The sequence below is a fragment of the Vicugna pacos genome, chromosome 11, assembly GCF_048564905.1.
Source record: "Vicugna pacos chromosome 11, VicPac4, whole genome shotgun sequence".
Classification (NCBI taxonomy): domain Eukaryota; kingdom Metazoa; phylum Chordata; class Mammalia; order Artiodactyla; family Camelidae; genus Vicugna; species Vicugna pacos.
In genome coordinates this window covers 99,733,156-99,760,948 of record NC_132997.1, presented here as the reverse complement: position 1 = coordinate 99,760,948, position 27,793 = coordinate 99,733,156, and the positions used below count along the sequence as shown (strand labels likewise).

Genomic DNA, 27,793 nt, shown 5'->3' with positions numbered 1-27,793 from the left:
TATTGCGAGCATTCGGGCAACGGGGGGCGCCCCGGCATTTTACCCCCTCCTCCCCACCGTGTTTTGACTGTGTGGCTGATTTCAGGAGGAGGTATTAAGGGGCCAAGCTGCAATTGTGCACTGGTTGTTTGTTTCATTTCAAGATTTATTTGGGCGAGTAGTAACTTCCTTGGCTGCGGGTGGGCGCGAGGAGCCGCGGCGCGTGGCTGGGGGCGGCAGCGGCGCTCGGTGGCGCTCGGCGGCCCTCGGCGGCGCTCGGCGGCGGCGGGGCTCGCGGGGCTCGCAGGGCTCGGGCCGGCTCGCGGCGCCGTCAGGCAGTCAGTCGGCGAGCGCGGCGGCGGCTGCGGCGGCGAGGGGCGCGGCGAGGGGCGGCCGCTCCCATATATGGCGCAGGCACCGCCCCCCGACGTCACCCTCTGACAGCGCCGCTCCCGGGGGCTTCGAGTTTTGGCTCCCGGGAAAGGGTCCATTCCTCGGGGAGAGAGGGCTGAGTTTTGTGCGCCTCCGTCCGCTGCGCGCGCCGCTCCAGGCCCCGCCGCGCCCCGCCTGCGCCCGGGACTGCGCCGCGGCACTCACTGCCCCGTTTATTTGTCTTTGGAGCAGGCGGGCCGCGCCAGAAGCGGGCGATCCCGCAGTGTCCTGCAGCCGCAGACGCCGCCTGGCTAGGATGACACCACGTTGAGCGCGCCTGCAAACAACAACAACAACAACCGCCGCCGCGGCCACCGCGTCCTGCTCCTCCGAAGCGCCGCCGCCGCCGCCGGTGTAGCCGCCTCCGCGCCCCCGGCCGTCCGGAGCGCCCAGCCGCTGGTGTATGTCGCGCCTGCCCGGGACGGGCTGAAGCCGGCGGCGGGCCGGACCGCAGGCGCCGAGCAGGGCGAGCGCGGCCAGGGCAGCCGCCTGCCGCCGAGCCCCGAGCGCCGCTGCTCGCGGAAGCGCTTTCGGCCGGGAGCTGCGGCCGCCGCCACCAGTTTTCATGTTTGGGATTCAGGAGAATATTCCGCGCGGGGGGACGACCATGAAGGAGGAGCCGCTGGGCAGCGGCATGAACCCGGTGCGCTCATGGATGCACACGGCGGGGGTGGTGGACGCCAACACGGCCGCCCAGAGGTACGTACCGGCCGCCCCCGCGCGCCCCGGCCCGGGCCCCGGCCCCACCGGGTCCCCGCAGCCGGCCGGCGCCGCGCTCCTCACCGGGCCGCTGTCTCTTTCCTCCCGCAGCGGCGTGGGGCTGGCGCGGGCGCACTTCGAGAAGCAGCCGCCTTCCAACCTCCGGAAATCCAATTTCTTCCACTTCGTGCTGGCGCTCTACGACAGGCAGGGGCAGCCGGTGGAGATTGAAAGGACCGCTTTTGTGGACTTTGTGGAGAAAGAGAAAGTAAGTGCAAACACACAATCACACCCTCCATCTTTCTAGAAGTGGGAGGCAGGCGGTGTCCAAGCGCGGTGGCCCGGAGAGCCCCCCTCGGCGGCGGGGACAGCTCCGCGAGGCGCCCCCGCCGCCGCCGCCGCCACGTGCGGCCGCCCGGGCCCGCCGAGGGCTGGGCAACTTCTCTGCGCCCCCGGACTTACACTCCGGGCGAGGAGAACGCTGGGCTTCCAGCAGGAAAGTGACATCACCGCGCTGCTCCGAGCTAGGAATACTGCCATGTGTGAGGCCAAGGGGCCTCGGTCGTGGAGGGGGACCGAGTGCGGTGGCCGCACCGGACGCCGATCGCGCTAAACGCAATTGTTTATCGTTACTTTCAGGAGCCCAACAACGAGAAAACCAACAACGGCATCCACTACAAACTCCAGTTGCTCTACAGCAACGGTAAGTGGCTGCTGCTGCTGCCGCCTTCCCGCCCCGCCGGGCTGGCTCTCCTTTCCCGAGATGTTTAAGGACATAAAGATTCTGAGATTAAAATGACATGGATGTAAACACGAAATCTTCTCATGGCATAGAAGGAAAACAAAACATAAACGATCAATAAGTCGATGGCACTTCACATGATTAACCGGCCAGGCTTGAAGTAGAAAGTAAAAAGGGGATCGATACGGGCGCCAGCAGAACATCACTTTTAAGTGACTTTTTTCAATTTTGCAAATTAATGTTAATTATGGAGATGGGGGAAGCTCTGTAAACCGGGCATACCTTACTTCCCGTGCCCGAGTTTTTAAAAACTCCTCGAGAGACATTAGAAAGAGTTCAGACTCTCACTTAGTTTCCATTTCGTGCTTTCTGTTTTCTAAAAATAAATGAGCACATGGGCCCACCGGTGCAGCAATCAGGCCTGCTCTCAGCCGCGCAAATTTCTAGCACCTTTAAATGCAAACGCTGAGCCTCAAGGTTCCTTATTAAGAAAAGAAAAAACAATTAAATGAGAGGTGATTGGGGTTCTCTTTCCTGCCTTTTAAAGGGCATGCCTAAGTTTTGCTGCATCACGGGCGGCAGCAGTCCTGAGTTCAACTAACTTCCTGTGCCCCTGTGTGCCCTTGCTAAAATCCTGATGAGAAATTGTCCCTGTTTCTTGCAGGAGTCAGAACGGAGCAGGATTTGTATGTCCGACTCATAGATTCCATGACCAAACAGGTGAGAAAGTTTAAGCCTCTACTAGTTTTCACTGCTCAGCTGGAGTTGTCCTGGGGTCCAGAGACTAGGGGGCTGACAAATGGAACTGGTGTATTTGTTTTTCATTTTGTTTCCTTGACATGCTAATGAGAATTCCATATTTATTGGAATAAATGAAGCGATTGGTAAAATAGTTTATGCTGTCATTAGAACAGGACATATATGCCTTATGAAGTGGCTTGTGATTGGAATCAAAATCTGTCTTAATTAATTATGGTAATTAATGTTGGACAGAAAATTTTCAAGATCTTCCCTCTTCTATATTTTTAAACGTTTCTCTTTCTGCCTGCAATCATTTCATTGATTTTTTTTCCTATGACAAAGGCAACTAACTCCTTTCCAAAGCCCATTGAGTTGGACTTGATTGGTTCATTTTTTTCTCCTTTCTAGTGTGATGGTCTAGTAACACGAGACGTTTATTTGGATTTAAAAGTTAAATGTGTTGGGGTGAAAAGTCACCTTGTTCTCCCCTAGTCCATCTTCACCTCGAAGCCCCCTCGTCTCCATAATTCAAACTCTGAGCTCCAGGGGTCACCCAAACCCGTCCATTGCTCTGGGGGTAGCTTCTCGTCCTCTCCACCCTCTGTCATACCTTGTAAATAACATAATTACAGGCAGTTCCTTATTAAATTATTTAACCTGTCTTGGTCAACTTTCCCGATGATAACTGTTGGCTATCAGTCGTGTGATTAAGTGCAGGAAAGTGCTGGCTTGCTTTCTGATGGTGTGCAGTCTCTGGCTGGTTTTGTGTAGGGTATTATGTTGTTGTTCAGTTGTTTTAGAGATCCTCCCCCACATTTTCTTAAACTAGTGTGTTGGGGGAGGGGGCAAATCCAATGCCTAAATTACATCCACTCTGCACAGATTGATTTAAAATACACTTCCAAGCTCGGCTTCACGCTTAGAAATGAAAGTAGTGTCTTCAGTTTTGATGCTAACTTTAAGAATTGTGAGCCAAGTCAAAAAGAACTCTTTCGGGCTCCTTGCAGCCCAGCACGCATGCTTCCCACTCTACACAGCAATTCATTTTAGGATTTTACTTGCCCTTTAAAAAGTTTGTCCTTACCTAGGCAACAAGCGTGTTAGATTTTAATGTCTGCAATGGTAAAACAGCATGGTTTTCTCTTAGAGTAAAACAGATCCGACAGGTAAACTGTGGTCTTTCTGACAAAGACGGAGGCGGGTGCCCTTCTGTAATCATTTCAGTCGGATTCAGAGAAGCCTCTGGAACTCGGCCTGCGAGTGGACAGGGTGCTTTTATTTCCTTTGTATATAAGAGCTAAATGTTTTCGGAAATCGCTGTAGTCTAATAAAGAGGTTGATGTGGGCAGCACCGAGCTTCTGCATAGAGAAGGAGAAGGCTTCGTTTTAAGTGCACTTTTATTGTTCATTTATCCATGTACCTTTGCAGTCTAAACAAGGCTGAAAATAAAGGCATTTAATCTCCTCTCACTGACGGGGATTGGGAAGGGAAAAAAAAGGAAAGAAATAGCCCAGTAACTGATCAAAGAGTCAATGGCGCTGAACCGACAGTTTATGGATTTCTGTTTGTGCTACAAAATAAAAAATAAATCAAATATAAATACAGAGATCCATCCGAGGACAAGCCGCGTTGTCAGAAGTGCTGGTGCCCGCCGCGGCCGCGCGCCCTGAGCCCCAGGCGGCCCGTTGGCCTGCGGTGACACCCATCACTTCTGTGGTTGCCAGCGGATCCAGAGGGAGGCTGTGGGAGAGGGGCTCGCGGGGACCCTTCCCTCTTCTCAGAGGGCAGCCCCAGGCTTTCCCGAGAAAAAGCTTTGTCCGCCTGGAAGTGGAGGAAAGTGTCAGAACTGCCGGAGGAGGTTGGAAGTAATTTCCAGATAATTTTCGGGGGGGGGCGGGAACTGGAGAGGGGACTCCCCTCCCCCTTCCGTGGAATTTTCTGCGGGGAACTTGCGGCTCCCGGCCCCCGCCCCTTGCCCCTCCCCCAGTTGTCTTTTCCCCTTTCTTTCTCCTTCCTTTTTTCTGCGAGGCCGGCGGTGGGGCAGGCGCGGGCGGCGGCGCGGGCGGCCCGGCCCGGTTGCCGGCGGCGGAGCCGGGCTGAGCGCGGTCGTGAGCGCACCTAGGGCTTCGCACCATCTGGCGGAGCCTCTGCTCAAAACCCACCAGAGCGTGTGCGCAGACACTGCCTTTTTACCCGAGAAAAATCATTGTTAGCAGTTTCAAAACAAACACCAGATTGGCCATTAGCACTTTCTTTCCAAATATCATCCGGCGAGGAGCACGTGGCCGCGCGGGCCCGGGCGCCCCGGGGCCCCCAGCACTCCTGCGGGGCGCCCATCAGGCCCGGCCCGGCGCGGCCACGTGCGGCTGCTGCACCCCGGCCACGGGGCCGCCCGCGGCGTGCGGAGCCCGGCCTTGGCCCGGCGCTCGCGGTGGCGGCGGCGGCGGCGGCGGCGGCGGCGGGGCCTGGGCGGGCGGCCCACGCAGGCGCCGGGGCTTGGACCGCGGGGAGCTGCTGGGCGCCTTACTTGCCCGATCCTTGGGAGCGCGCAGGGCAGGGCGGACGCGGCCCTCGACACCAGGCAAGGCTGCCCCGCGGCTCTTCTCTGCTTCTCTAGTCGTAGCGCGTTCTGATCGGCCCCTTTCAACACGCTGATTGAACTCAGTGTAGACAATGGCCCGAAGACGCGCCCCGCGGCGGCGGCGGCGCGGGCAGCCAAGGGGGCCGGGAGCCGGGTCGCTGGGGCCGGTGCCAGCGGGCCCTCGCTCCCTGAGCGCATGCCTCGGCCTCCCTCTCCAGGCCCGAGCGCGGCCGGCGCCCTCCCAAGCAGAAGGCCCCGCGCAGGCCCGGCGGGCGCCCAGGAGAGGAGGCCGCCTCGGCCTAGCCAGGCTGCGGGTGACCCTGCCGGGAGGGTAGCCTGGGACGCCTGCCCTTGCCCGCCGTGCACCTGCCGCCCGCGAGGCCCGCCATGCCCGGGGCTATTGGGCGCGAAAGCCACGGGCGCTGCGTAACCCCGCCTCTGGTTTCCCCCGCGCAGGCCATCGTCTACGAGGGCCAGGACAAGAACCCGGAGATGTGCCGCGTGCTGCTGACCCACGAGATCATGTGCAGGTGAGCGGCGGGCGCGGGCGGCGGGGGCGCGGGTGGCCTCGGCGCCAGCTGCGTCTACAAAGGACGCCGCGTCCAGGCGCCGCCACCCCGCCCAACTTCGGGAAGGGCATCGATTGAAATGTAATCGGCCCGCGGCCGCACGCCGGCCACCGAGGAACCCGGTCCCATTTCCCCCCCCAGTGATGACGATCAGCGCGACCGGCTGCTCAGCAGAGCGGATTAATATGTTGGCCGTGTCGCTGCTGGGTAGTCAAAACCGAAAACAGGTCCTGGGCGACGCGTCTGTCCGCGATGCCGGAGGAGTCAGAGATCACTGGAAATCATTTCACTACTTCCCTCTCAGGCGCTGCCATCCTGAGATACACAGTTGTGTGTTCCTGATAAAAAGGAAACTCTTTTGTACTTCTTATGGAGCCCGTGTATGTGAGAATTGGATTGTGATTCTGTCAGTTAACCTCTTCCCCAGAGCAGCGAAGCATCGTTCATGTTGTTGCTGGGTATCATGCACGTTACTTCAGATCTCTGTCAGAAGAGCAATTTCCCACCTATTTTTTTCCAACTACCACAAGAGTTTCACCCCTACATGGCAAATAAAAATGCATCATTGACTTTGTATGTGCGGCATGTGAAATATAGTCGCTCCGCGTAATAAGGACCTGCTTTGCAGGCTTGGGGCTACAGTAGCAGGCCGCGGACTCTGAGGGGCATACTCTGCCTGGCTACGGTGCCTCTTTCCTGAATGCCATTTCTGAGCAGACATATTGTTACAGCCCTAATATACAAAAGCTGACTTTTTCTCATATCAGGTAATAAATATAAATTACAACCAATAAAGTGGAATTTCTTTATTATCCACTTCTGCATGTACTGCAATTAACATAGAAAGCGCACAGATGTGATTTAAGCTCTAAGTGGAAGACTGTAGACTTTCTTTAATCACTTTAGCTGTCAGCTTTAAAAGGCTTTATATACTTTGCCTACCATATGGTGTTAATTTAGCTAATTTAGACATGTAACCATTATACAAGTATGCTTTTTTAAAATGCAAGAAGCATAACATTTTTGTTTCATTTCTGCTTTAATTAAAGTTTCAATAACGGAGTTAAGGTAGGCTTAAAGAAGGAACAATAGAAGTTTCTGATAGATTGATGCATGCTTTTGTGGTTATAATTAATAAATGCCCCAAAGAAATATTGGTTGAAGGTGGCATCTTGCATCTTTTCCAGAAATAACAGCTTGACAATTAGAGGTAAACAAAAGCTGAAGCTGTGAAAAGTTATTCCCAAGCCTCCTGCCTCCCCTTCTCCTCAGTTCAGTGCAAAGACAAACACCGACAACGTTTTCCATATTTTAGCATCACAATTTATATAGTAGCTCCTGACCCTCCCAGTATTAACAGGAGCGCTCAACTTTGCTCCTTCCGGTAGAAAGTTACATCACAAGTTGAGCCGCAGAGCACGTGAACTCCCTGGGTTTAAATGTGCCAAACCGCCTTGGTAGGATAACTTATTTTCTTGACTCCAACCGCTTTACTGTCAGGCTTCAAAAAAAAAAAAATACAAGTCGGGCATGAAAGGATGAAATGTGTATTAAAAACCACTGTTTACGATTACTCCACAGCCGGTGCTGTGACAAGAAAAGCTGTGGCAATAGAAACGAAACACCCTCAGACCCTGTAATCATTGACAGGTAAGGATGACTTCTTTATTTTTCAAAACAAAACCGCAGCAGCAGTACAGCCCGTTGCTTGGCTTGGGTTCCGGTGGCTCCATGTTTTTGAGTCTGGTGTGGAGCTCATCTCGGGCGTCGCACCATTTGTTGTCCGCGTGTGTTATCACGCACAGGTGGGTTGACTTGGAAACCTGGTGGCTCGCTCTGTGGGGATTCAGTAATTGCTTGCGAGTTGTCAAGGGAAGCAGTTTCATCTGCCACTGCTCTCACTGTGAGGAGCACTTTATGCCTAGAGAGTTTCTGGCTTTAAACCCAGAGATATGTCAGAAAATGCTTTTTGCTAATTTGTTAACAAGTATTTCGTTTTTGCATTATTTTTATCTCCGCTGATAGCTGAAGTTGAGACTTGGGTGGTTTGCTGTTGTAATTGTTGCCCAGTGTTAGAATGAATTGAATCTGCTCTCAATTAGTTGCAAAATGTCTCCTAATTTTTTTTCAATTGTGGCTGTCGTTTTATGTCAAGTCGCAAATATGTAACTAACAAACCAAAGTTGTTATAATTGAAACTAATTACACATGCTGGTTACATTTTCCAACATTAATTTCCATGACTAGATGAGCCGTATGCATTCTTTACATTTGCTGCTTTTCATCTTGCTGTTTATCATACTCCTTGGGCAACGTGGCATCCCTTTCAGATACTAATCATTAGTGTTAATCGTGCTAACGTGTATTTGGCATTGCTTTAGTGCCAACAACAAAAACACCACCACCCTCCTCTCCCAACCTCCACCCAAATCGCTGGGCTTTCGGTGACCTGGGGGAGAGGAAGATTTCGTTCTCCCCAACAATGGGGAACAGCAGAAGAGCCAGTGTGTGATTGACTGCAGATTTTGAAATTGGTACCCAAGTTGAATAAATGTGAGATGTGTACATACGACACCAGTTTTGTGAGGCAGAGGTTCAGACTGTTTTGAAGAGGGGTTGAGTTTCAGCAGCTTTCATTACAAAGTTATCTTTTGATCATGAACTTTGCTGTCCAGTGTCTGAAAAATTAAACCCGGAAAACTCTATGAGTTAAGCCTAAAGAAATATGCACCACCAGTGGAGAGCAATGCTAATGTTTAACTAGCTGGAATAGCTGTTTGCTTAGTGGAGAATGTTCGGTATCTGACAGAAGGGACAGCTCTCTTATTAGTAATCAAATAGGGTTGACCAGTTGTGGCCGTCACTCAGGCAATTGAGAACAAGTTCAACACTTTATAGGACTTGAACTACAGAAATCAATATAATTATATTTGTCTTTAGTGTTGTGGCTATGGAAATTACACGGTCTGGGATTGTCTCGTAACTGAATTTATTTCATTTTTTTTTTGATTGGCTAAAAGTGTCTGAACACCTATCGGAATCTAGTCTGTGTTAGATGCTTGAAAAGACCGTGAACGTGTGCTCGTAATGCAGGATTGTAAAGTGTTTCATCTTTTGAGTTGTCTTTGATTTGTGCTATTTGTAAATTTCGAAAGATGACTGGTTTTTAAATCTTGAGGTGTTTGGCATGCCACGATAATGAAGTAGCTGGGTTGATTCAACTAAGGTTTTGGACACTGTGTGTTCCCTTCCACTTTTGGTTTGTGTAACATTCAGTCATTTATTGACTGTGATACTGAATAACTTTGAATACTATTTTCCATCACATGGTGGGGAACATCTTCCCTAGGTCTGCAGAAATGTACTCGGTAGTTCTCGTCTGAGTGAGTGCTGTCTTGTATTTGGTTAATTAAAATATGTGCTAAACTTCCTGATACCTCTCTAACCTAAGAGGAGTATGTGACCACTCGATATTCTAGAAGCATGAGAGGAGGTGAAAAACGTAAAAACATTTGGTTGATGGGTTTACCAAGTTTATTTGAATGAGGAGGACTGCTGCTCCGTTTACGCCAGGCATAAATGCTTTGGAGGTCTTAATTATTGATGAAAAAATCTGCTCTGCTTCTAAATTCAAAGATATGACAATTTTATAGGAATTTTAATCACCTTCTGTGTTAGGGATTTTAAGGTAAGGATAGTTTTATGTCATAACAAATAGAAGGTACATTTTTAGCATTCTTAAGAGAGCTGCCACCTCCCATGGCAAACCCTGTTTGCATTTCGTCGCGTGATGTAAATCTTTGTGAGATGACTGTGGTGTGGGCACGTCTCCAGTTTAAGGCATAATGCTGGGGGAAAAAATGAAGAGTTCAGTGTTCACTGGGGCAAGTAGTGTTAACCAGAGAAAGAGAAATGCCAATAGGAGAGGAGCATCTTCAGTCGTGCCGTCTTTCGCAACTGAGGTGTGTTTCAATTTCATAATGATAATCATTTCTGTGCGTGTGTGTTGCCTCCTAAAATTAGTTGCTTATGTTGAGTTTCCAGCCTGTGTTTCCTCTTGAGTATTGCAGAATAAAATATCCCATCAGGTTGGTGAGTCAGTCTGCAGGTCCCCATCAGCAATGTCATCACTTGGTTAGTTGGCTTAAAAAAGAATTATATACAGTGCGCTTTGCCGGCTCCTTGTGGCCTTTGGATACGTTTAGCAGGTTCTGACCAGATAAGGCATATTTGTCCCGAGGATATAAACCAATAATTCCAGGCTGAATTGAGATCAATGGGCCCACATTTGTTCTAACCCACCCTGAGCCTCTTCCCGCACGCAGATACTGCTCTTCTGCGTTATGAGAACAGAGAAGTGAACTCTCCTCTCTGGCAAGGAAATCACATCCTATGGACTCTGATGCCTTAAATCAATTAATTACACGATTTAGTGTAGTTCTCGTTCAGAAGCATTAAATACACACAAGCAGCGTGGAAGGCGCCTCAGTAAAAAAAAAGGGGGGGAGTGAAGATAGTTTGTATTACAAAACCCTTTTACTTTACGGTGAAGGTTTCGCTTATGTTAACTGTTTTCTTTCTCATAAGACAGTGCTAGAGAAGGCATTTTTTTTATAGCTTTGCAAATATAATTATACGATGGCGTCTTTCAAATAATGCAACAACTTGTGGGGTAAAGGAGAGCACATAACATTGTAAAGTAAAAATCGTGGCCAGTAAACAGACGCAGTAGGAGAAGACACCTCTGGTGGACGGTGGCGACCTGCGGAGAGCCAGCTGCCAGGAGGCAAAAGGCACGTGTGTGCACGTGTGCTCACCCCCCAACGCACACACCCACATACATGTGCGTGCGTGTGCAGTCGTACACCGCCTCACACACATGCTCGCATGTCTGCGTATACACATCCGTGCGCACACCCACGCTTGTGCATGTACGTGAACCTGTATACGTGCAGACAGACGTACACACGCGGCTTTTCGAGTACTGCTGGAAAGGATGAGTATGATTTTCCTCGTGGAGTGATGTTTTCTGGGAAAACACAAAAGCAGATGGTCTTCATTAGGAACACCCATTGTCCACATATCCCAGCTATGAACAGATAAATCTCTCCTGTTTCACCCGTGCATTCCAAGGGCTGTAAATGATTACAGGATGTTGGTGTAGCTGCTAAACCAAAACCACACTCTGGCTCTCGCCCCCTCCCGTGCCAGCCCGGGGTCTCCTGGGCCCCCTGCGAGGGCCCGGGGAGCTGCAGGCTCTCACCTCCCCTTGCTCGCCGGGCCTCAGTGGACCCGAGGTGCAGGGTCCAACTGTTGCAGACGGGAGAGGCCGACGGCAGAGGAGGCAGGAGCCGAGGGACGCAGCCGTCCAAGGGGCAGGGTCGCGCACTGAGTGCCCGGGCCGAGCAGGGCGTGCTCGGCGGGGCGGCTCCAGATGGCCCCGTCGCAGGCGCCCACTTGCTGGCATCTCTGCAGCAGGCAGGGCCCCCTCCCCAGTCAGCCTGGCATTGGTCTGTAGGGTTTGAGAGACTTATCATTCCAAGTCTGTCCTACTTTCCTGTCTGGAAGCCAGACATCTGTTTATCCCATTTTCTTTCATACAGAGTTTGGAATAGCTTTAGTCTGGGGAGGGGGGTGGGGAGTTTTGTCATATTTAACAGCTGTTACAAAATTTCAACCCTGTGGGCTCTGAAAATACTTCTCAGCTGACCTCAGATTTTTTATACATAACTGACGTTGGGTTGTAGAAGAATCTTATTTACTTAACCTTTCATTGTCTACGATTTCACATTGCCTTTGGTCGGACGCGCTAACTGTCCCCAGTTTCAGCTCTGCACCCTCCTCCATCCTCCAGGCCCCCAGAGCCTCACTCTGATTCATTTACGAGTTTTAAGTTTACACCTTTAAAGTGATTGCAGAACAGTAGCCGAAGACCGATTGGAGATTTTCTTTCTTTCTCTCTCTTTCTTTCTTTCTTTTTTTTTTTAGTCAACAGTGTTTCCTTTCACTTCCTGTCACAAAGGTCAAAGAGAGCCGACCTTTGCTGGCAGTCCTCCTCACTGAATTATTCATGGCATTGACTTTTTGTCAGCACACACAGTTGTGCTCTGGGACATTTTATTCATTTACCTCATTTAAAGCGCCTTTCTGCACCTGTTCAAGTATTAATATCATGTAATTTGGGCCTAATGCCGATTTTGCTGAACACTCATTATATTTTTTATTAGCTATATTTCCAAACGATTATGTATGATTATTACCAAGCCTTACAAACAGCACCGGGCTATTCCCTAGCCCCTTACATCTTCTTGTCAGGTTGTTTTCAGAAGCGGGGAGGATAAACATTTGACCAGTCCCAATGTTTTTATTCCTACTCCATCTCCAAGCAGAGAACTTAAGGCTTCCTCCCTCATGGCTTTGCACGAGCGTGATTAAATCCAACTCTGAGGGAGCTGTACAAATGCCAGCATTTATAAGGTCAACGCTTTTGTTAAAAATGCTATGTAAATGAGGATCTGCAAAAAGGGACATTAAATAAAATTAAATTCATTGTCTTCTTTAATGTCATTTACATTTTGGCTAAGCCCCGGCCTGTCAAGGAGGATTTTAAAAATAATTTTAATTACACATCATTTAGGGATCCAAGGTTTTCTATTCAGTAGCATTTGGATAACCTGCAAAACAGAGACTGTTTATTAACTTCTTAAACGACAACTTGTCATTTCATCTGCATAAGGCAATGAAAACAGTATAGTTCGGTGCTAATTTCTCCTTCTCGGTTTCCTTAAAGATGTGAATATAATTATCAGCCAACAGGCCTGGGGTCCCGGAGTCCTCCTCTGGGTGTGGGCTGGCTGTTTGAGACGCTCTTTGGTTCAGGATCTGTTTTAATACATTGGGGCTTCAGTGCAGGGAAAATGTTGGCGAGAAATTTGGCAATACGAAAGCACACTTTGGATGAATGGATGTGGCTACAAAGAATCTGATTTTGCCTGGCACCCGCCCCACTTGGCTTCTCCGTGCTCAGGTGTGAATGGCTGTCTTATTCCCTGGCACGCCAGTGGAGAGAGGCAAAAAGTTCAGCGTGCTCATTCATCCTTTAAAAAATTTTTTTTCCATAAACTTCTGAAAATAAACAGAAAAGGAAGAGCTGTAGTATTGAGTCACAATGCCATGCTTTCATTTAAACGGGGAGACACCAGAAACAGTTGCCACTTTGTATGTTTCCTTCTCCCTGGGAGCCCCGGGATTAGAGAGTTGACATCATACATGCTAAGTCTGAGCACCGCCCGCCACTCCATGCCAGCGTACAGCCGCCGGCCACGCTGCTGCAGAGCCGTCACCAGGCCCAGTGCCTGCATCTCTGGTCTAGGCCCAGGAGGCCTGCAGAGATTTATGGCTGCCTGGCCTGGGTGAGGACTCCACGGCCAGGCCAGTCGAAGGCCGGGTTTTAAAACAAGCCACACACCCATAATGACTTCCGCAACACTCTGAAACAGCTCTGATTCTTGTCCGCTTGTGCAAGGGAGAAGCCTCTCCGGAGCTGCCGTGCACGGGAGCCCGGGAGCTGCGCGCTGCCGCCGGGTAGGAAGACGCGGGGGCGAGGGGAGGGGCTGGCGGCAGGGCTGTCAGAAGCTATACTCCAGGAGGTATGTTGACGCAAGCCATCCCGCCCCTCTGCGGCAGCCTTATCAGGTGAAAAGCAAAGATATTGCCAGTGCCTGTAATTGTGTTAGGATGGCTTGGATGAATTGGATTACCTTATGGAAAGCCGTCCAAACTCCGGGTTCTGTTACGCATGCTTACAGGAAGCAAATAATTACTCTCTGTGCACCAGGAGATAATTGGGGCTGGCCGGAGGCCTTCTCGCGCCGCCGAAGAAAGCGGGAGAAGCTGGCCTCGGCAGAGCATTTAGGAGACAGACCGGGAGGACGGGGACCCTCGCTGCCTATGGGTGGCTCACGCTGGTGCTGTAATTTTCGGTTACTTTTCAAGGATGGTGAATAATTTATCAGAATTCAAACTAACTGTGGCAACGGGCGGCACGTTGGAGGAGATAAAAAATTCCGAGCTCTAATGATGGAAATTGTCGTTGCAGACAGGAAGTGATTGACAAGTAAGGGTACAGGAAGTGAAAACTCAAGGAGCTTAACCTGTACTTGGCAAAGCTGCGAGAGCTTGCACTCGGAGAAAATGGAAACCATTCAGGCGGCCAGCTCGCCAGAACACAGCTCCTCTTGTTTGTTTATCTTCCGAGCAAATCTCCCAAAAATGTTTGTGGTCAAAACTCTATATAATGAGACATTATGCCGGTATTATTAGTGCTTTAAAATAAAAATCTGGCTATAATTTAGAAAAATAAGCTGAGGAATTTTACGTGTTATGGGTTTTCTTGGTTGTGTTTTATAAGCTTCTTAGATTTTGGGGTAACGAGCGTCCGTTACATTGTAGAAGCTGGAAGGAACTGTTTTCAGGACTGTTTATTCAGAAAGCAGTCAGTAATATCTGTCAACGTAATAAATGCTATGAATTTGCAAACAATTAGATGAAGAGCGCTGTCGGGGGTGGGGGCCGCCGTGGTGGTACTGGAAAGCTCTCATTCTGGTTGTTTCTGAATCACTCATTTCCCCTTCCCTTTAAAAACAAAACAAATGAAAAATATCCCTCTGCAATTCCTGCACTGGAAGTTGCTCAGCTAGAAAATACTGAAAACGCACGCCGGCCGCGGTGCCGAAAGTGGACGGAGTGCATCGTCTGAGAGCAGTGGAGGGGGGAGCGCCTTGCTTTCCCAATAATTCACTAGGAAATGAGTTTAACATGTGCGGAAAGGAAGGGGCTCCAGTGGTGTTGTTGTAGGACCCGGAGCCCAGGCCCCACCGGCGGAAGGAGTCGGCTCCAGAGAGTCTCTGCTGGACGGGGAGCCAGTGGCTGCACATCTGGGGAGGAGGCCAAGCCCAGACAGGCAGCTCCAGCCGCGCCCCTGCCTCCGCCCCGCCCCTCCCCTCCCCCTCCCCTCGCTCTCAGCAGAAGGCAGCTGGGGGCTGGGTGCCATGTTAAAACAACAGAACGAAACTTGGGCAGTGTTTAAGGCCCGGAAAATATTTGCCCTTGTGATGACAAATTTCCAAAGGGGGAAGACCAGCCTTGACCCTCGAGGCTCGCCCTCTGAGAGGAAGGTTTCAACGAGGGTGTCCTGCAAACCCGCACAACCTCACCCTTGCTGTGAGTTTTTGTCGAAATAGAAGGCTTTCACTGCAATGGCCAGTCTGGGTGTTACAGGGTTGCGGAGCACAGGTCTGGAGCCCACGCCCAGTCTGGGGCCATCGGAGGATGACACATGTGTGCAGCAAGGCGCGGAATTTGACTATGTGCACCCCCAGTGTGTATGGGGGAGGGGCAGCCAGGCCACCCCAACTCTGGGCAGGGTTGGGGCCTACAGAGAAGGCCCAAAGCGGGAGGGTCCCCCTTTTATTTTAAATAACACCGCATAAAGCCACTAGGCATTGGGGAGGGGGAGGGTGCTCCCCTCCAGCCCTGTTGAGGAGGGTATCCTCCTTGTGGGCCCCCTGACTTTTCTAAGACCTTCAGCATCAGGGAATGTGGTCAGCAGGCACCTGAATGCTGTTCTGACAGGTACATGCCGGTGTCCCTTCCAAGTTGTCGTGGCTTGGAACCACTTGTCCAGCTCTGTAGAATGACATCCCACGGCCAAGAGGAAAGCCAGGGAGGCACGAGAGGTGCTGGGGAGCTGGTGGCCATTGGGCAGGGACACTGAGGCCACACCTGCACTGGTGACACCCATCTCAACCTGGCATTTCTTCCTCTGCGTTTGATGTAGATGCCAAAGTGTTCTGATGACATTTTTGGAAAAATTAATAGACTTTATCTTTTGGAGCAGTTTTAGGTTTACAGACACATGAGCAGAAAGTAAGGTCCCTGTATTAATACCCACTCCTCCCAGCCACCCCATTTCATCTTGGTACCATCTTGCAACAGCGAGGTTCATTGCTACAGTCAGTGAGCCAGCGTTGACACCTAACGTTGATACATCGCGATGAACTCAAGTCTACAGTTTACGCTAGGGTTTGCTCTGGGTTTTGTAGATCCAATGGGTTTTGACAGATGCCTGGGGACGCGCATTGTCCTACAGAGTCGCTCCCCCTACCCCAGTCCTGACCTCCTCTGCGCTCCGCCTCTTCACCCTCCCTTCCCCTAAGCCCTGACACTGATCTTTTCACTGTGTCCGTAGTTTTACCTTGTCCAGAAAGCCATAGAGTTGGAGTCATGTAGCATGTGGCCTTTTTGGACTGGTTTTTTTCATATACAAATACACATTTAAGTTTCTTCCTTGTGTCTTTGTGGCTTCAGAGCACTGTGATAGTTTTTGAATTTCAGGGTTTTTTTTTTTCTCTTCTTACAGGTTTCTGGACAATGTTTTTCCTTTCATTTAATGTCTTGGCGCTTTTGTGATAAACTCCTTCACCCCTGAGTTTATCGAAGGCCGCCGTGTTCTGATGTTTGGTTATTGTCTGTGGGGTTCTTGTGATTTTGGAAGTTTACATGTCCTACCCCATTTTTGGGAAAAAAAAAAAGCAACTGAATCGTTTGCAAAGAAATAAAAACATTTAAACTTTTTTTTAACCAAGAATTTATTTAAGTGGCATGACTCTGTTTTGCTTATTATCAGGTTTTTTTCACCCTAAATAATACTTTTTTATAATATTTAAATAGCGTAGGCCATAAAAGGAGAATGATTAAATTATTGGGAAGGCGAACATGCTACCCTATGGCAGAAAAACTGAATGCATTCAACACCGAGTGTAGCTGTTGGCTTTTTTGGTTTAATAAATTAAACTACAAATTTTCCTAATTGCCAAACAAAATGTTAGGCCAGCTTTAGCCATTGCTGACAGTAAAACACAACATAAAACCTGCTGAGAGTTATATGTGGTATTTAATACGAGACAGAGTAATGCAAGGGTTTTTATGGTTAAGTATGAATTCACACCCACAGCATTTGTTTCACATTAGGAAAGGTTTGTAAATCAGATCAGTGTGCGGGGATGGGGTGGTCCCGGCAGCCCCTCGGTGTCTCTCCATCCTGATATTTGGTTGTTGGAAATGCTGCCAAAGGGGAACTCCCCATCCATTTCCATTTTCTCAATGAAGCGATTTGTCCTCTGACATCAGGAAGATTGGGTCAGGAAGTAAGTGGGGGATTGGATCAGACGTGATGCTCATCCCTGCCGTCCGAGGTCATCGGCCGGATCCGGCCACCGGGCAGCAGCCATCAGTTATGAGACGCGGGCTGCCCATCGGTCCTTGGCCAGCGGGGGCCCCAGGGAGAGGTGGGGGAGGATCTGGGAAAGTGCTTTCAGGGGGAAAAAAATGGCAATAACTATCATTTATTAAATTTGACAAGCGAGTTCTAAATATAACAGCCCTTTCCCCAAAGATCATTACTTTGAACAAATAAATGAGTTATGCAAGTTAATAAATGGCTAGGTTTCCCATCCAGAGGTGTGCCTTTGTGTGGCTCAAAAAATAGACCTGGCTCTGTCTCCCACCCCCCAGCAAGTGACTGACTCTCTCCCACTTGGGCTGGTCACCCAAGCGTTTGTGGCGGCCTCACCGCTCCGATGGAGTCTGTAGGCGGGCCAGCGGCCATGGAAGAAAAGCTGTGCGGTGGAAATAAACTCGCCTTGGTTCTGAATAATCTAACACATAGATGTGCTACATAGTTTTAAAGAGGCTTTCCCATGTGATCGTAAATAAAGTGAGGTCTGTAAGTACAGTTTAACTTTAAGAAAAGAAAAAATGTGGCTGTTGTAAGTCCTGTGGTCAGAAGCAGGTTTGCGGGGCCAGCGGTGTTTGTCATGACAAGTGACTGCAGCCTGTTTCCTGAGACCCCATTATAATTATTCCCAGCAATTATAGCATCCAGAACCCCATTCCAGCCCCAAACACATTTGTTCCCATTTATTAGACTGTGAGCAGTAACTAATTTACATTGTTTCAGAGTTGTGTGTTATGGTAATTTATTGCGTGTGCTGGAGGTCAAACAGAGTTGACCAGTCGGCCGGGCAGACCCGCGCAAGGCGGGGACCAAGGGTCTAGAAACCGGGAGGCAGCGGGGCCGGGGGCACGTGATGTGAAAACTGCTACGGTCTTTTTAATCATGTTTTGATTTATTCTCTGTTACATTACTGGCTTTATCCTCTTGCTCCCTTTCTGTTTTTCAACAAATCAGAGCCGGGAACAGGATTTTTTTTTTTTTTGAAGGAAATGGAAGCGATATCTTCTAACGAGTGGAAACTTTTACTAATGCCCTGAATAAAATATTTGTCAGCGGCCTCCACTAAATGTAAAAGCACTCCACAGAGGGAACAATGCCTTAACTGTTCCCTCTTCATCAGAGCAGGTTTCGTTATCAAGTTGAGGAAAAAGGCTTGTTTAGGCGAAAATAATGATCATAAATAGAGCTGTATAGCGGGGCTGGGAGGAAGTGGTGACAGTGCGTGCTATCAAGACCTGCAATTCCAAGGAAATATGAGTGTTCTGATCCAGGGAAGCAGTAATTATCTTTTTGTGAGGAATGTACAATGGTGTCGGATGATGAATTGATCGCAGATTGGGAGCGTGGTTTAACTGTCATGTACAGAGATAAGAGGGAGCCGCGGGATTGCTCATCGCTTGTGCTAGTTCACAGCCAGCCAGTTTATTAGCACAAATCCCAAATGTTTAGTAAACTCATTAGGTCCCATCTAATGCTAATTTATCATCATAGATGGAACCCTAGCAGTGGAGGGAGGCCGAGGACTGTACCGAATCCGTGTGATTTACGGAGCTTTCTGATCAATCACCTTCTTTGCACTGGCCGTTTTTCTTCAAATGCTTTAAACGGGCCTGAATGATCATAGGATTAGGCCCTGGCAATCGGTTAGGGTTCTCCCACCTTATCTTCCCCGTGATGGTTATCTGAAAGGTTACGAAATCCTATACAGTCTGACGTGGGGGGTGGGGGTGGGGGTGGGGGGCTCTGGTTTTGGATTGCTTTGCCACCTCCCCCTCCCTTCCTCGCCTCTTCCTCCACCCCTGACAGCGCCCCCCCAGCCCTCCCCACCTTCCCCCTTCCTTTTGCAATCCAGCCACAGAGTCGAATTCAAAGAATTTTCCTTGCAGAATCAGTTTACCGAGAAATGCATCATGGTACATAAATGTCAAGCACAGTTTATTCTAAACTTCAGACAGTGTTTTTCTTTTAAAAAATCAAGCTTTAAATGCCCAGTTCTCCTGACATTTTCGTACATATTCTATAGTGTTTTCGAAGAGGATAATAACCTTTGCTTGATCCTAGGCAACAGCTGCAAAGATAATGAAATTCTTATGATATTTCACCAGGTAAAATGTGAATTGCAGAAGAAAAGCTATTGAATTTTTATGGATCTTAATCGCATAAAATGAGATTCATGGGGCATACGTGTAACTATACTCGGCGGACCGGCCGCCTGCAGTTGCAGGAGGGATCGCCGTGCAGCTCGAGGGGCGCTCCAGCTCCTGCGCACGGCGTGCCCCCCAAATGCTGCCTGCAGCTTGCCCTGAGAGTGATAATGAAATATGACAGAAATTTCCTTGTGCTGGATCAGTGGCAAGAGAGGTCCCGCACGGCCGCTATTAACTCATCTGACTTACGTTCCAGGTCTTGATTTACCTTATGATTAAAAACTTCTGCAGGTTTGCTCCCCAATTGAAATCGGATCTCATCTGCAGCCAGTGGTATTGATCTCTATTTAACATCAAGGCTCAGAATTGATTGGCATTGATTAACAATAAAAATGCTCTCCTCCTCGCCCCGCTGCCGGCCAGCGTTCGGGAAGAGGTGCACTGTGGTCCTCTCCTCATTGACCAATCTCAGAAGGGACGCGGCCCCGCCCACATGTAAACAATATATTTTAATGTTATTGTAACTGGATGCTGGAGCGGCCTCGCAAATTGATTTTCTTCTTGTTGTATAAGATAAATATCTTTAATAAAATTCTCCTGTTATTTAGGATTTTACAGGAAGAACTGGATTCCCAGAACAGGGCTGTTTTGCTTTTCCCACGGTGTCCAAAAATGGATGCAAACATAAAGGCTATGATGACCCAGCACTTAATCAACGCAGAAACCATGTGCAGGGCGGGCACATCCCGTCGGGGTTGGGGGGTCCTTCCCCGCGGAGATGCCGGCTGCCCCTCGCGTGCCGCCGGTTTTACCGAGCAGTTTACAGTTTGGGCTGCGTCTGCGAGCCCAGGCCTGTCACGTGCAGGAGGCCAGCTTCCCTCCATAATGTCGCGTGAACATATGGTCCCAAAGAGCTCGGCTCGGAAAAACCACTCAACAGGCTCCGGCCCAAAAGCCTGGAAGAGGCTGTGTGTTTGTTTCCATTTTGTTCTCCCTCGCTGGCGTAGAGGCAGGCTGTCCAAAGAATTTCTCACAAGCCCTTTAAGTAAGAGCAGAGAGGGGAGAAGACGCATTTAGGAGAGTAAGTGAGAAGAGCCCCCGCGCGCTAGAACTCTGGACATGCGTGCTGCGCACTCGTCTGGTTCCCAAGCCCGCCTGGTGACGCTGGCCAGCACGCTGGCGCTCGTCCTGGACGTCCAGGGGCGCTGGAGGCCAGGTCCAGCTGAAAGGAATTATCCAATCGCTAACATCCAGAAGTTTACAGTTATATAATGATGGAGAAAACCGCAAATCCCAAGGGATGTCAAATTTTAGAGATACTTTTAAAATGAAATTATCCAGCCAAGCTTATAAGACAGCCTTCTTGTACTTAAGACAAAAATGACAATCTGGAATTAATTTTTTTTTTGTGATAGGGCAAATCCAATTTGCTTCTTTAACTGTTGATTAAGGAATCAGTTCTACAAGGCTGTCCCCTGTAAGTATTTGCTGTTTATTTGTCTGTGGAGAGCCGCTGGAATCCCCTCCAACTGGGAACGCCGGGTCAGGCACGGCTGTAATGAAGAACTGCCTGGCAGCGTGCAGACGCCCTGACTGGCCTTGTTTGTGTGGAAGAAATAGTTGGCTTTTCTAAGCAGCCAGGGGAGGTTCCCTCTGCCCATCACGCAGGCAGAGCAGCTGAGTATGGAGGACAGAGATCTGTCTTATCTGCAGCCTTTCTTTTAGAATCTGGAGGAGAGGATCCATTAGAAAGCAATAAATAAGTAAATACCCTAAATTAGAATGTATCTTGCTCTAAGGTCCACTGAATTCCTGTCCGTGTGTGGTCAGCATCAGAGGAACACGGAGGTAACTGGCTTCCAAGAGGACGCCTGTTACCTGAGCTTTCTGCACAAAAAATGGCTTCCCCTCCCGCCTCTGTAAATTTGTGCTAGAGAAATGTCTTTTTCGGTCTTTTAAAATCCCTTATAAATATTTAATATAATTTTCCATTGATTTCATTTAAAAATAAGATCTCATCGAGGACAGATGCAAACTCAGTTACCAGGTTTGCAAACGGGAAGTGTTACGCAGAGGAAGTAAATGTTATCGTTCACGCTTTAAAAAGCGGAGATCCCGCCTTTGGAATGCTCCCTAGATGAGGCAGACCCCCGTTTACCCTGATCCCCCTGGGGCCGGAATGACCTGCTTTGCAGGTGATTCACCTGGCAATTCCCGAGCTCCTGGGTTTTCTGCTGCTGTCCCATGGCAGGTGTGTGCCGTGTCCTTTCAGGCACGCGGTGGCTGGGAGCCCTGGGAAAGTGGACGTGGTGAGAACTTAGATCTGTTTTCTTTTGTTTGGAGTCTCCCTAAGGAAAAGCCATCCTCCTTACTCCCAGTGTCAGTGTAAAAATGCCTTTTCTGGTTTTGTGATTTTGAGGAGGGGGTTATTTTTGTCAGTGCATCTTAGATTGGTATCCTGGGATGGGGGCCTACTGGAGTAATGAAGAGCCCCGGACCACCCAGCTGGTGTTTCCCCGTTGGGGACACGTTCTAAAATCACTCAACGTCTGCAAAGACACATGTGCCCCCAGTACAACCAGTTTGTCTGCCTGAAGTTGTGAATGAGAAGCAGCTGATGTGCAGGGACCTATTGTTAGCAGTCGGAGGCCAGTGGAGGCCTGTGTGCCTTGAGGTGGGGCCCAGGCACCCCTAATGATGGAGGTGCTTCCTCATAGCTGGAGAGATGTGAGGGCTGGGGCCTGGGACCATGCTTTGGCATCACTGGCCTCCCTCCCTGTGTGGCTGCCAGGTCCTCGTGTGCTCGTCCCTCGTGTGCTCCCCCTGCGTGTGGGTTGGGGCCCCCCCTGCCCCCAGCCGTGGATGACCCAGCCAGTGTCTGCACTCCTTCTGTGGGAGCTGTTTTCTGTAGAGCCTCTAATTGGTGGCTTCCCCTGGGACTGGTCCCCTTCCAGGAATCCTTCCAGAGGGCAGCCTGACTCTGTCACTCCCCCAGGTCAGTTCCTCCAGGGGTGGCCGTGCCCACTTTGCTCCTCCCTCCTGGCGTCGCCTCTCCCACCTCCTTCCTCATCCTCTGTCCCCTGCACGCACCGCCACCCACCACCATCAGGACGGCCCAAGCCTTTGGGCGAGGAAAGCCCTTTCCGCCACCTGCTTCCTGAAACCTGCCGCCCAGGGGCCCCTAGGCTGTGCACCCGAGCCCTCTCTCCTGTAGCTCTGTGGCCCCAGTGCAAGTCGGGGTGCCATTCCTGGGTGGTGGGGTTCCTAGAAGCGGGGACCCAGCCCGCAGACCCCCCACAGGCTCTAGGAAGGGCAGCCTGGCGGCCTCAGTGCCGGCTGAGTTAGGACAGCAGTGTGTGCTGTCCCATCCACATGTCCCGGGGCTTCCGCGCCTCTGCTCCCGGCGAGGCCCCCGGGCCCCACCTGCCCGCCTGACGTCACTGTCTGCCCTGTAAGCTGATCGCCCTGCTAAGTCTCGCTGAGCCGCCACAGGGCGTTCTCATGCCTGCAGCTTGCAGCCTGCCAGCCGGCCCAGCTCGGGGTTACTATCTCATCCTAACCTGCCTAGCAAGGTGGGATGTTTCCCTTTCCCAGTTTAAGATACACACGTGTTTCCATGCATTGTCACCCAGTTTCTGAGAGAGTGCAGGAGCAGGAGGCTCTTTACCGGCCGTGTGGGTAGGGGGTACCTCCCGCTGGGGCGGCCTCCGGACAAGGGCCCCGGGCCCTCCTAGGGACCCTGTCCAGGGGTTGCTGTGGCCTGTCTCCGGTACCCCTGGCCGGGAGGAACCAGGGTTGGCATCCAGGGCAGCCCTGGCGATGGTCTCTGGGGTGGGCGTGCAGCGTGGCCCGACTCCGCGGCTCTTCCTGAGGCTTTTGAGGACTGTCGCGGTGCCAGCAGGCGGGGGACCCTCCGGTTCCTCTGCGGGTGGGTGAAGGAGCCCCGTTGTGACAGATCACGGCGGTATCGCGACAGAGCTGCTAGCGACTCACGTTTAGTAATGGCTTGCTAGGCGATGGGCTCTTCGCAAGCTGTGCCTCCAGCAGCCCTGATCCTGCTCTGATGCTATAATGTGTTCAGATGTGAGGACATTAAGAAGCTTGTCTCAGGTCACTCAGCTGGGAAGGGGGGTGCAGCAGGGATCTGAACCCAGGCCGTGGGGGCCTCTTCATGCATCTGCCCCTCCCTGCACAGCCCCAGGATGCCTGGGGGACTCGGACTGGAGCTTCTGGGGTGAACTGGCTGAGCCCTTTCTCTCTGGGCCACCTTGAAAGGTGAGGGTTTTTGTGATGATGGATCACAGGGTGGGGTCTGATAGAGACAAGGAGAGGGTGAGGGCTGCGTGTGATGTGTGGCTGCAGTGTACACACACGGGGGCGGGAAGGGCCCCGCTGTCCCCCGCGGGCAGGTGGAGTGGCTTGTGGCCAGGCTGCGGCCTGCACCATGGGGATTCAGGCTGGTGAGTGGGTGCGCAGCGCCTGTGCTCCTGTCGTGGGCGGGGGCGGTGTGTGCGCAGCGCTTGTGCTTGGAAATGAGTCTGACTGAGAACACCTCTGCACGGGCGGAGCTGCCAGGAATGATACTCTCTGGAGGAGGATGCGGGCCAGAGGGACAGGAGGACCCTCTAATCTAGGGCCAGCGGTACCCACAGGGCGTGGTGTAATTGCTCTCCTGCTATCAGAATGCTGTATTTAGAAACATTACTTCTAAGAGCCGTTAGAAAGTGGGTACCATTTTCTCGGCCTATAAAATATTTAGACACAGTCTAGCATGAGCGTGTGTGTGACAGAAGTTTGCCATTGACACTGAATTTCCAGTTCCACGTGGGAGTTCTAATTCCATTTATCAATGAGACGTGGTGAAAGGGTTTCGATCTGATTAGGCCCTATGGCTGGAGAAACCCAGAGGTGCAAAATTTTAATAGTATGGATGTCTTTAGTAGAAAATGCAAATATCACAGCAGAGTTGGCTGTCTCTGATCTGGATTTCCCTGAACCATTTCCTCATCAGATCTGGCAAAACCAACAAATACAAAACAACACAGCAACTAAAAGCATGTCCTTAAATGAAACCTTAAGTAAGAACCTTAATGGACAGCAAAGTTCACGTACATCACCCAGCAGCGGTGGTGAAATCTTGGAATGTCATCATTGGTGATTTTTTTTTTTGATGAAGTCTTGAGCTGTTTATGTAGGTTTAAATCATAATATGGTTTTCAGACCTAAGGGGTCCTCTGCATGTTGTCTGTCACTTGTGAAAGGACAGGAAGACCGCTGACTAGGGGGAGGGAGCCTGACGGGCGGGGGGCGGTGGTGCAGGAGACGAGGCTGCCAGTCAGACCCCGTCTGCTTTACCCAGGAAGCCAGCTTAACGTCACTTTGTTTCGTCTCTCCGGCTCTTGCAAAGAACGGCAAGTCCTAGGACACAGTCTGTTCCTTACCCCGTGGAGGGACCGCCTTCTAGTTGAGTGGGACGATCTGCTTCAGAAATGCAGTGAACTTGAGGTTCCCGAGTAATTTTGTGCAGTGGGGGGCTTTGTGTCCATACGAAGCAGAGACACAAAAGAGGCCTTGTTGTTTGGGACAGGTCAGAGGTTCAGGGCGCTTTGAAAGGATCCAGTTGGAATAATTGAGTTATCAGATGCCAACTGGTCGCTTCTGTGAGCCCACGTCTTCACCCCCTGTCAGTCTGATGGGATCCAGAAGGCTGGCCAGTGGGTTTGTCCTGGTTTTGGCCCTGGCCCCAAAGTTCTCCGCCTCCCCAGGTTGGTTTTTTGAGCGTCTGACTCCCAGTCCGCACCCCCCACCCCCCACACACACTCTCACACACACACACACACTCACACACACACACACACTCACACACACACACACTCACACACTCACACACACTCTCACACACACACACTCTCACACACACACACACACACACTCACACACACTCTCACACACACACACTCACACACACACACTCTCACACACACACTCTCACACACTCACACACACACTCTCACACACACACTCACACACACACTCACACACTCACACACACACTCTCACACACACACTCTCTCACACACTCACACACACTCACACACACACTCTCACACACTCTCACACACACACACACTCTCACACACACACTCACACACACTCACACACACTCACACACACTCACACACACTCACACACACTCTCACACACTCTCTCACACACACACTCACACACACTCACACACACACTCTCACACACAGACTCTCACACACACACTCTCACACACACACACACTCACACACACACTCACACACACTCTCACACACACACACACTCTCACACACACACTCTCTCACACACACTCACACACACACACTCACACACACACTCTCACACACACACACTCTCACACACACACTCTCACACACACACTCTCACACACACACACACTCACACACACACACTCTCACACACACACACACTCTCACACACACACTCTCTCACACACACTCACACACACACACTCTCTCACACACACACTCTCACACACACACACACTCTCACACACACACACACTCACACACACACACTCACACACACACACACACTCTTACACACACACACTCACACACTCACTCACTCACTTTCTCTCTCACACTCACTCAGTGGTCTCTAAGTGCTTGAGCAAAGGCCAGAGCCCAGGGTGCAAGGGGGCGCCCTGACCCTCCAGCTGTAGTCCATCCTTCCTCCCGGGTGACGGGTGGTGAAGACAGCCACTCGCCTGCCCACCAAAGGCTGAGCCCCTACCTGCTTGGGCTGTTCGTCCAAAAACGTTGAATCATTTCCCTCCTTCCCTCACCAATGTTAAAACAAAACAAAAAAACATCAACTTTCATTCTAGAGCAAAACATTGTCTGTTTACTGGAAGGGTTCCCTGGGAAGGAATCCTCTCAAGGCTGCCCCGAGCAGAAGACACACCAGAGTGGAAGGGAGGTTCTGGCTGGGCTTTCCCGAAGGACCTTTGTGTTTTGATCTCTTTACAGTTTGTGTGATTATGGGGCGCAGCTGTGGATGTGAGGCCAGTGAACATACCAGGAAATAGTCTGTGCTACTTTTAAGTATTTTGACTCATATATTTTATAAAAATTGGCCTCCAAGCCCATTTAAGAGAAAATAACATTATTTAGGAAAAGGGCGAATTTTTTTCCCATGCTTCACTTTTTAGGGCGATGAAATGTTAAAAGATGAAGTGTGTCCCCTGGAAGTCCCTCAGGAACTGTCAGGTCTGGGCAGGGACTGGTGAAAGCTGGGCTTGGGAAGGGACGCTGGCCTTCCTCAGAGCAGCTCCCATAGGCCGTGGTGTGACAGCCCAGGACGGCTGGCCCAGAGGTGGGCAGTGGAGGGGAGGGAGAAGTCCCTACTAGACCCCAGCTGGGACCCAGACCCCATGCACAGACAGACACAGCCCGGGGCCATCCCATGGGCCAGGGGTGGGTGATCTTTCTCCTCTCAAGAAGTCCCAGTTGTGGTCCTGTACCAGGCCCATTGGGGTCCCCTCTGGCCCACCTGTACTGCTTTATAAGCACGTGTGGACAGACAGATGGACCCTACAGCCCCCTGGGCGGGGCAGGGGAGTGGGAGGACGACAGGGCTGATGTGCTGCGAGTGCTGGGAAGCGGGACACAGTCTTGCTCGTTTTTCTGACCATTGCCCATTGGCCTCTTCTACTGCGTGTCCCCGGGGGCCTCTCTGTTTTCAGGGTCCCCCTTCCTAGAGTCCCTTGGGGAAGCCTTTGGGGACCTCTGGATGCCTGTCCCTCCATCCTGCAGCTGGACACTGCCCTGGAAGCCATCCACCCTCTGCTCAAACCGGGGACCCCTCTGCAGCCGTAGAACCCGAGCCCTCTCCCTTCCTGAGTCATCTGATCCCAAGTGCAGGTTCAAGGTTCCACGGCTGGGAGGCGCCCACGTGTGCTGCCCGCTCCCGGAGGCCCTCCAGCTCCGAGAGATTCCGTTTGCTCCTTCTTGCAGTCAGCTGGCCTTCGAGCCTCCTGTCCAGGGCCCAAGGTGGGGTGGGTGGACTGTGGCTGAGAGCTCTTATACAATGAATCACGTGGAGTTCAGCACCAGGCAGGCAGAGGGCAAGACCTCTTACAAAGCTGGGAATTCCAGTGTGTGTGCGAGGTGTCCCTGTACCTCCCACCCCCGGAACCCTGTTACTCAGCCCTTCCCTGCCCGAGCCCCCCCTCTCCTGAGCCCCCCAAGCCCCTCTCCTGGCCAGGCCCTGAGAAGCCTTTTCTCTTCCTGCTCTGAACTCTCGGCTGTCGACTTGGTCACCCCTGGGCCCTCCGTACCCCTGGGGTCAGCACCTGAGGTGTACCTGATGGGAGGGGCCCACCTGGTGGAAGCCGGAGACCTGGGCTGTGTCCTGGCCTTCTCACCTCCCAGGCTGCTGTGTGGTGTCAGTGGAGAGAAGGGACTTGGTAAACTGTCTAGAGGGTGCAGGAGCTAGTCTGCGATGTCTGTGGAATTCCACAGCGGGAGTCTGTGGTTCTGGAGCACCGGAAGCTGCTGTGAGTGGCTGTGTGCTGTCCCAGCGACTCTGCGCCTGCC

General features: G+C 51.1%; 1 protein-coding gene across 9 annotated transcripts in view; it reads left to right on the top strand.

The window, feature by feature from the left end:
• The first annotated feature begins 480 nt into the window (after positions 1-480).
• EBF3 (EBF transcription factor 3) overlaps positions 481-27,793 on the top strand; it is a 117,817-nt gene continuing 90,504 nt past the window's right edge. For all 9 annotated transcript variants that reach the window (XM_072972128.1, XM_072972126.1, XM_072972125.1 and 6 more), the window contains exons 1-6: positions 481-1,110; positions 1,222-1,378; positions 1,750-1,813; positions 2,517-2,572; positions 5,632-5,705; positions 7,326-7,394. In XM_072972128.1, the coding sequence (XP_072828229.1) occupies positions 977-1,110; positions 1,222-1,378; positions 1,750-1,813; positions 2,517-2,572; positions 5,632-5,705; positions 7,326-7,394 (554 nt within the window). In that variant the 5' untranslated portion in view covers positions 481-976. The remainder of the gene's footprint in view (positions 1,111-1,221; positions 1,379-1,749; positions 1,814-2,516; positions 2,573-5,631; positions 5,706-7,325; positions 7,395-27,793) is intronic.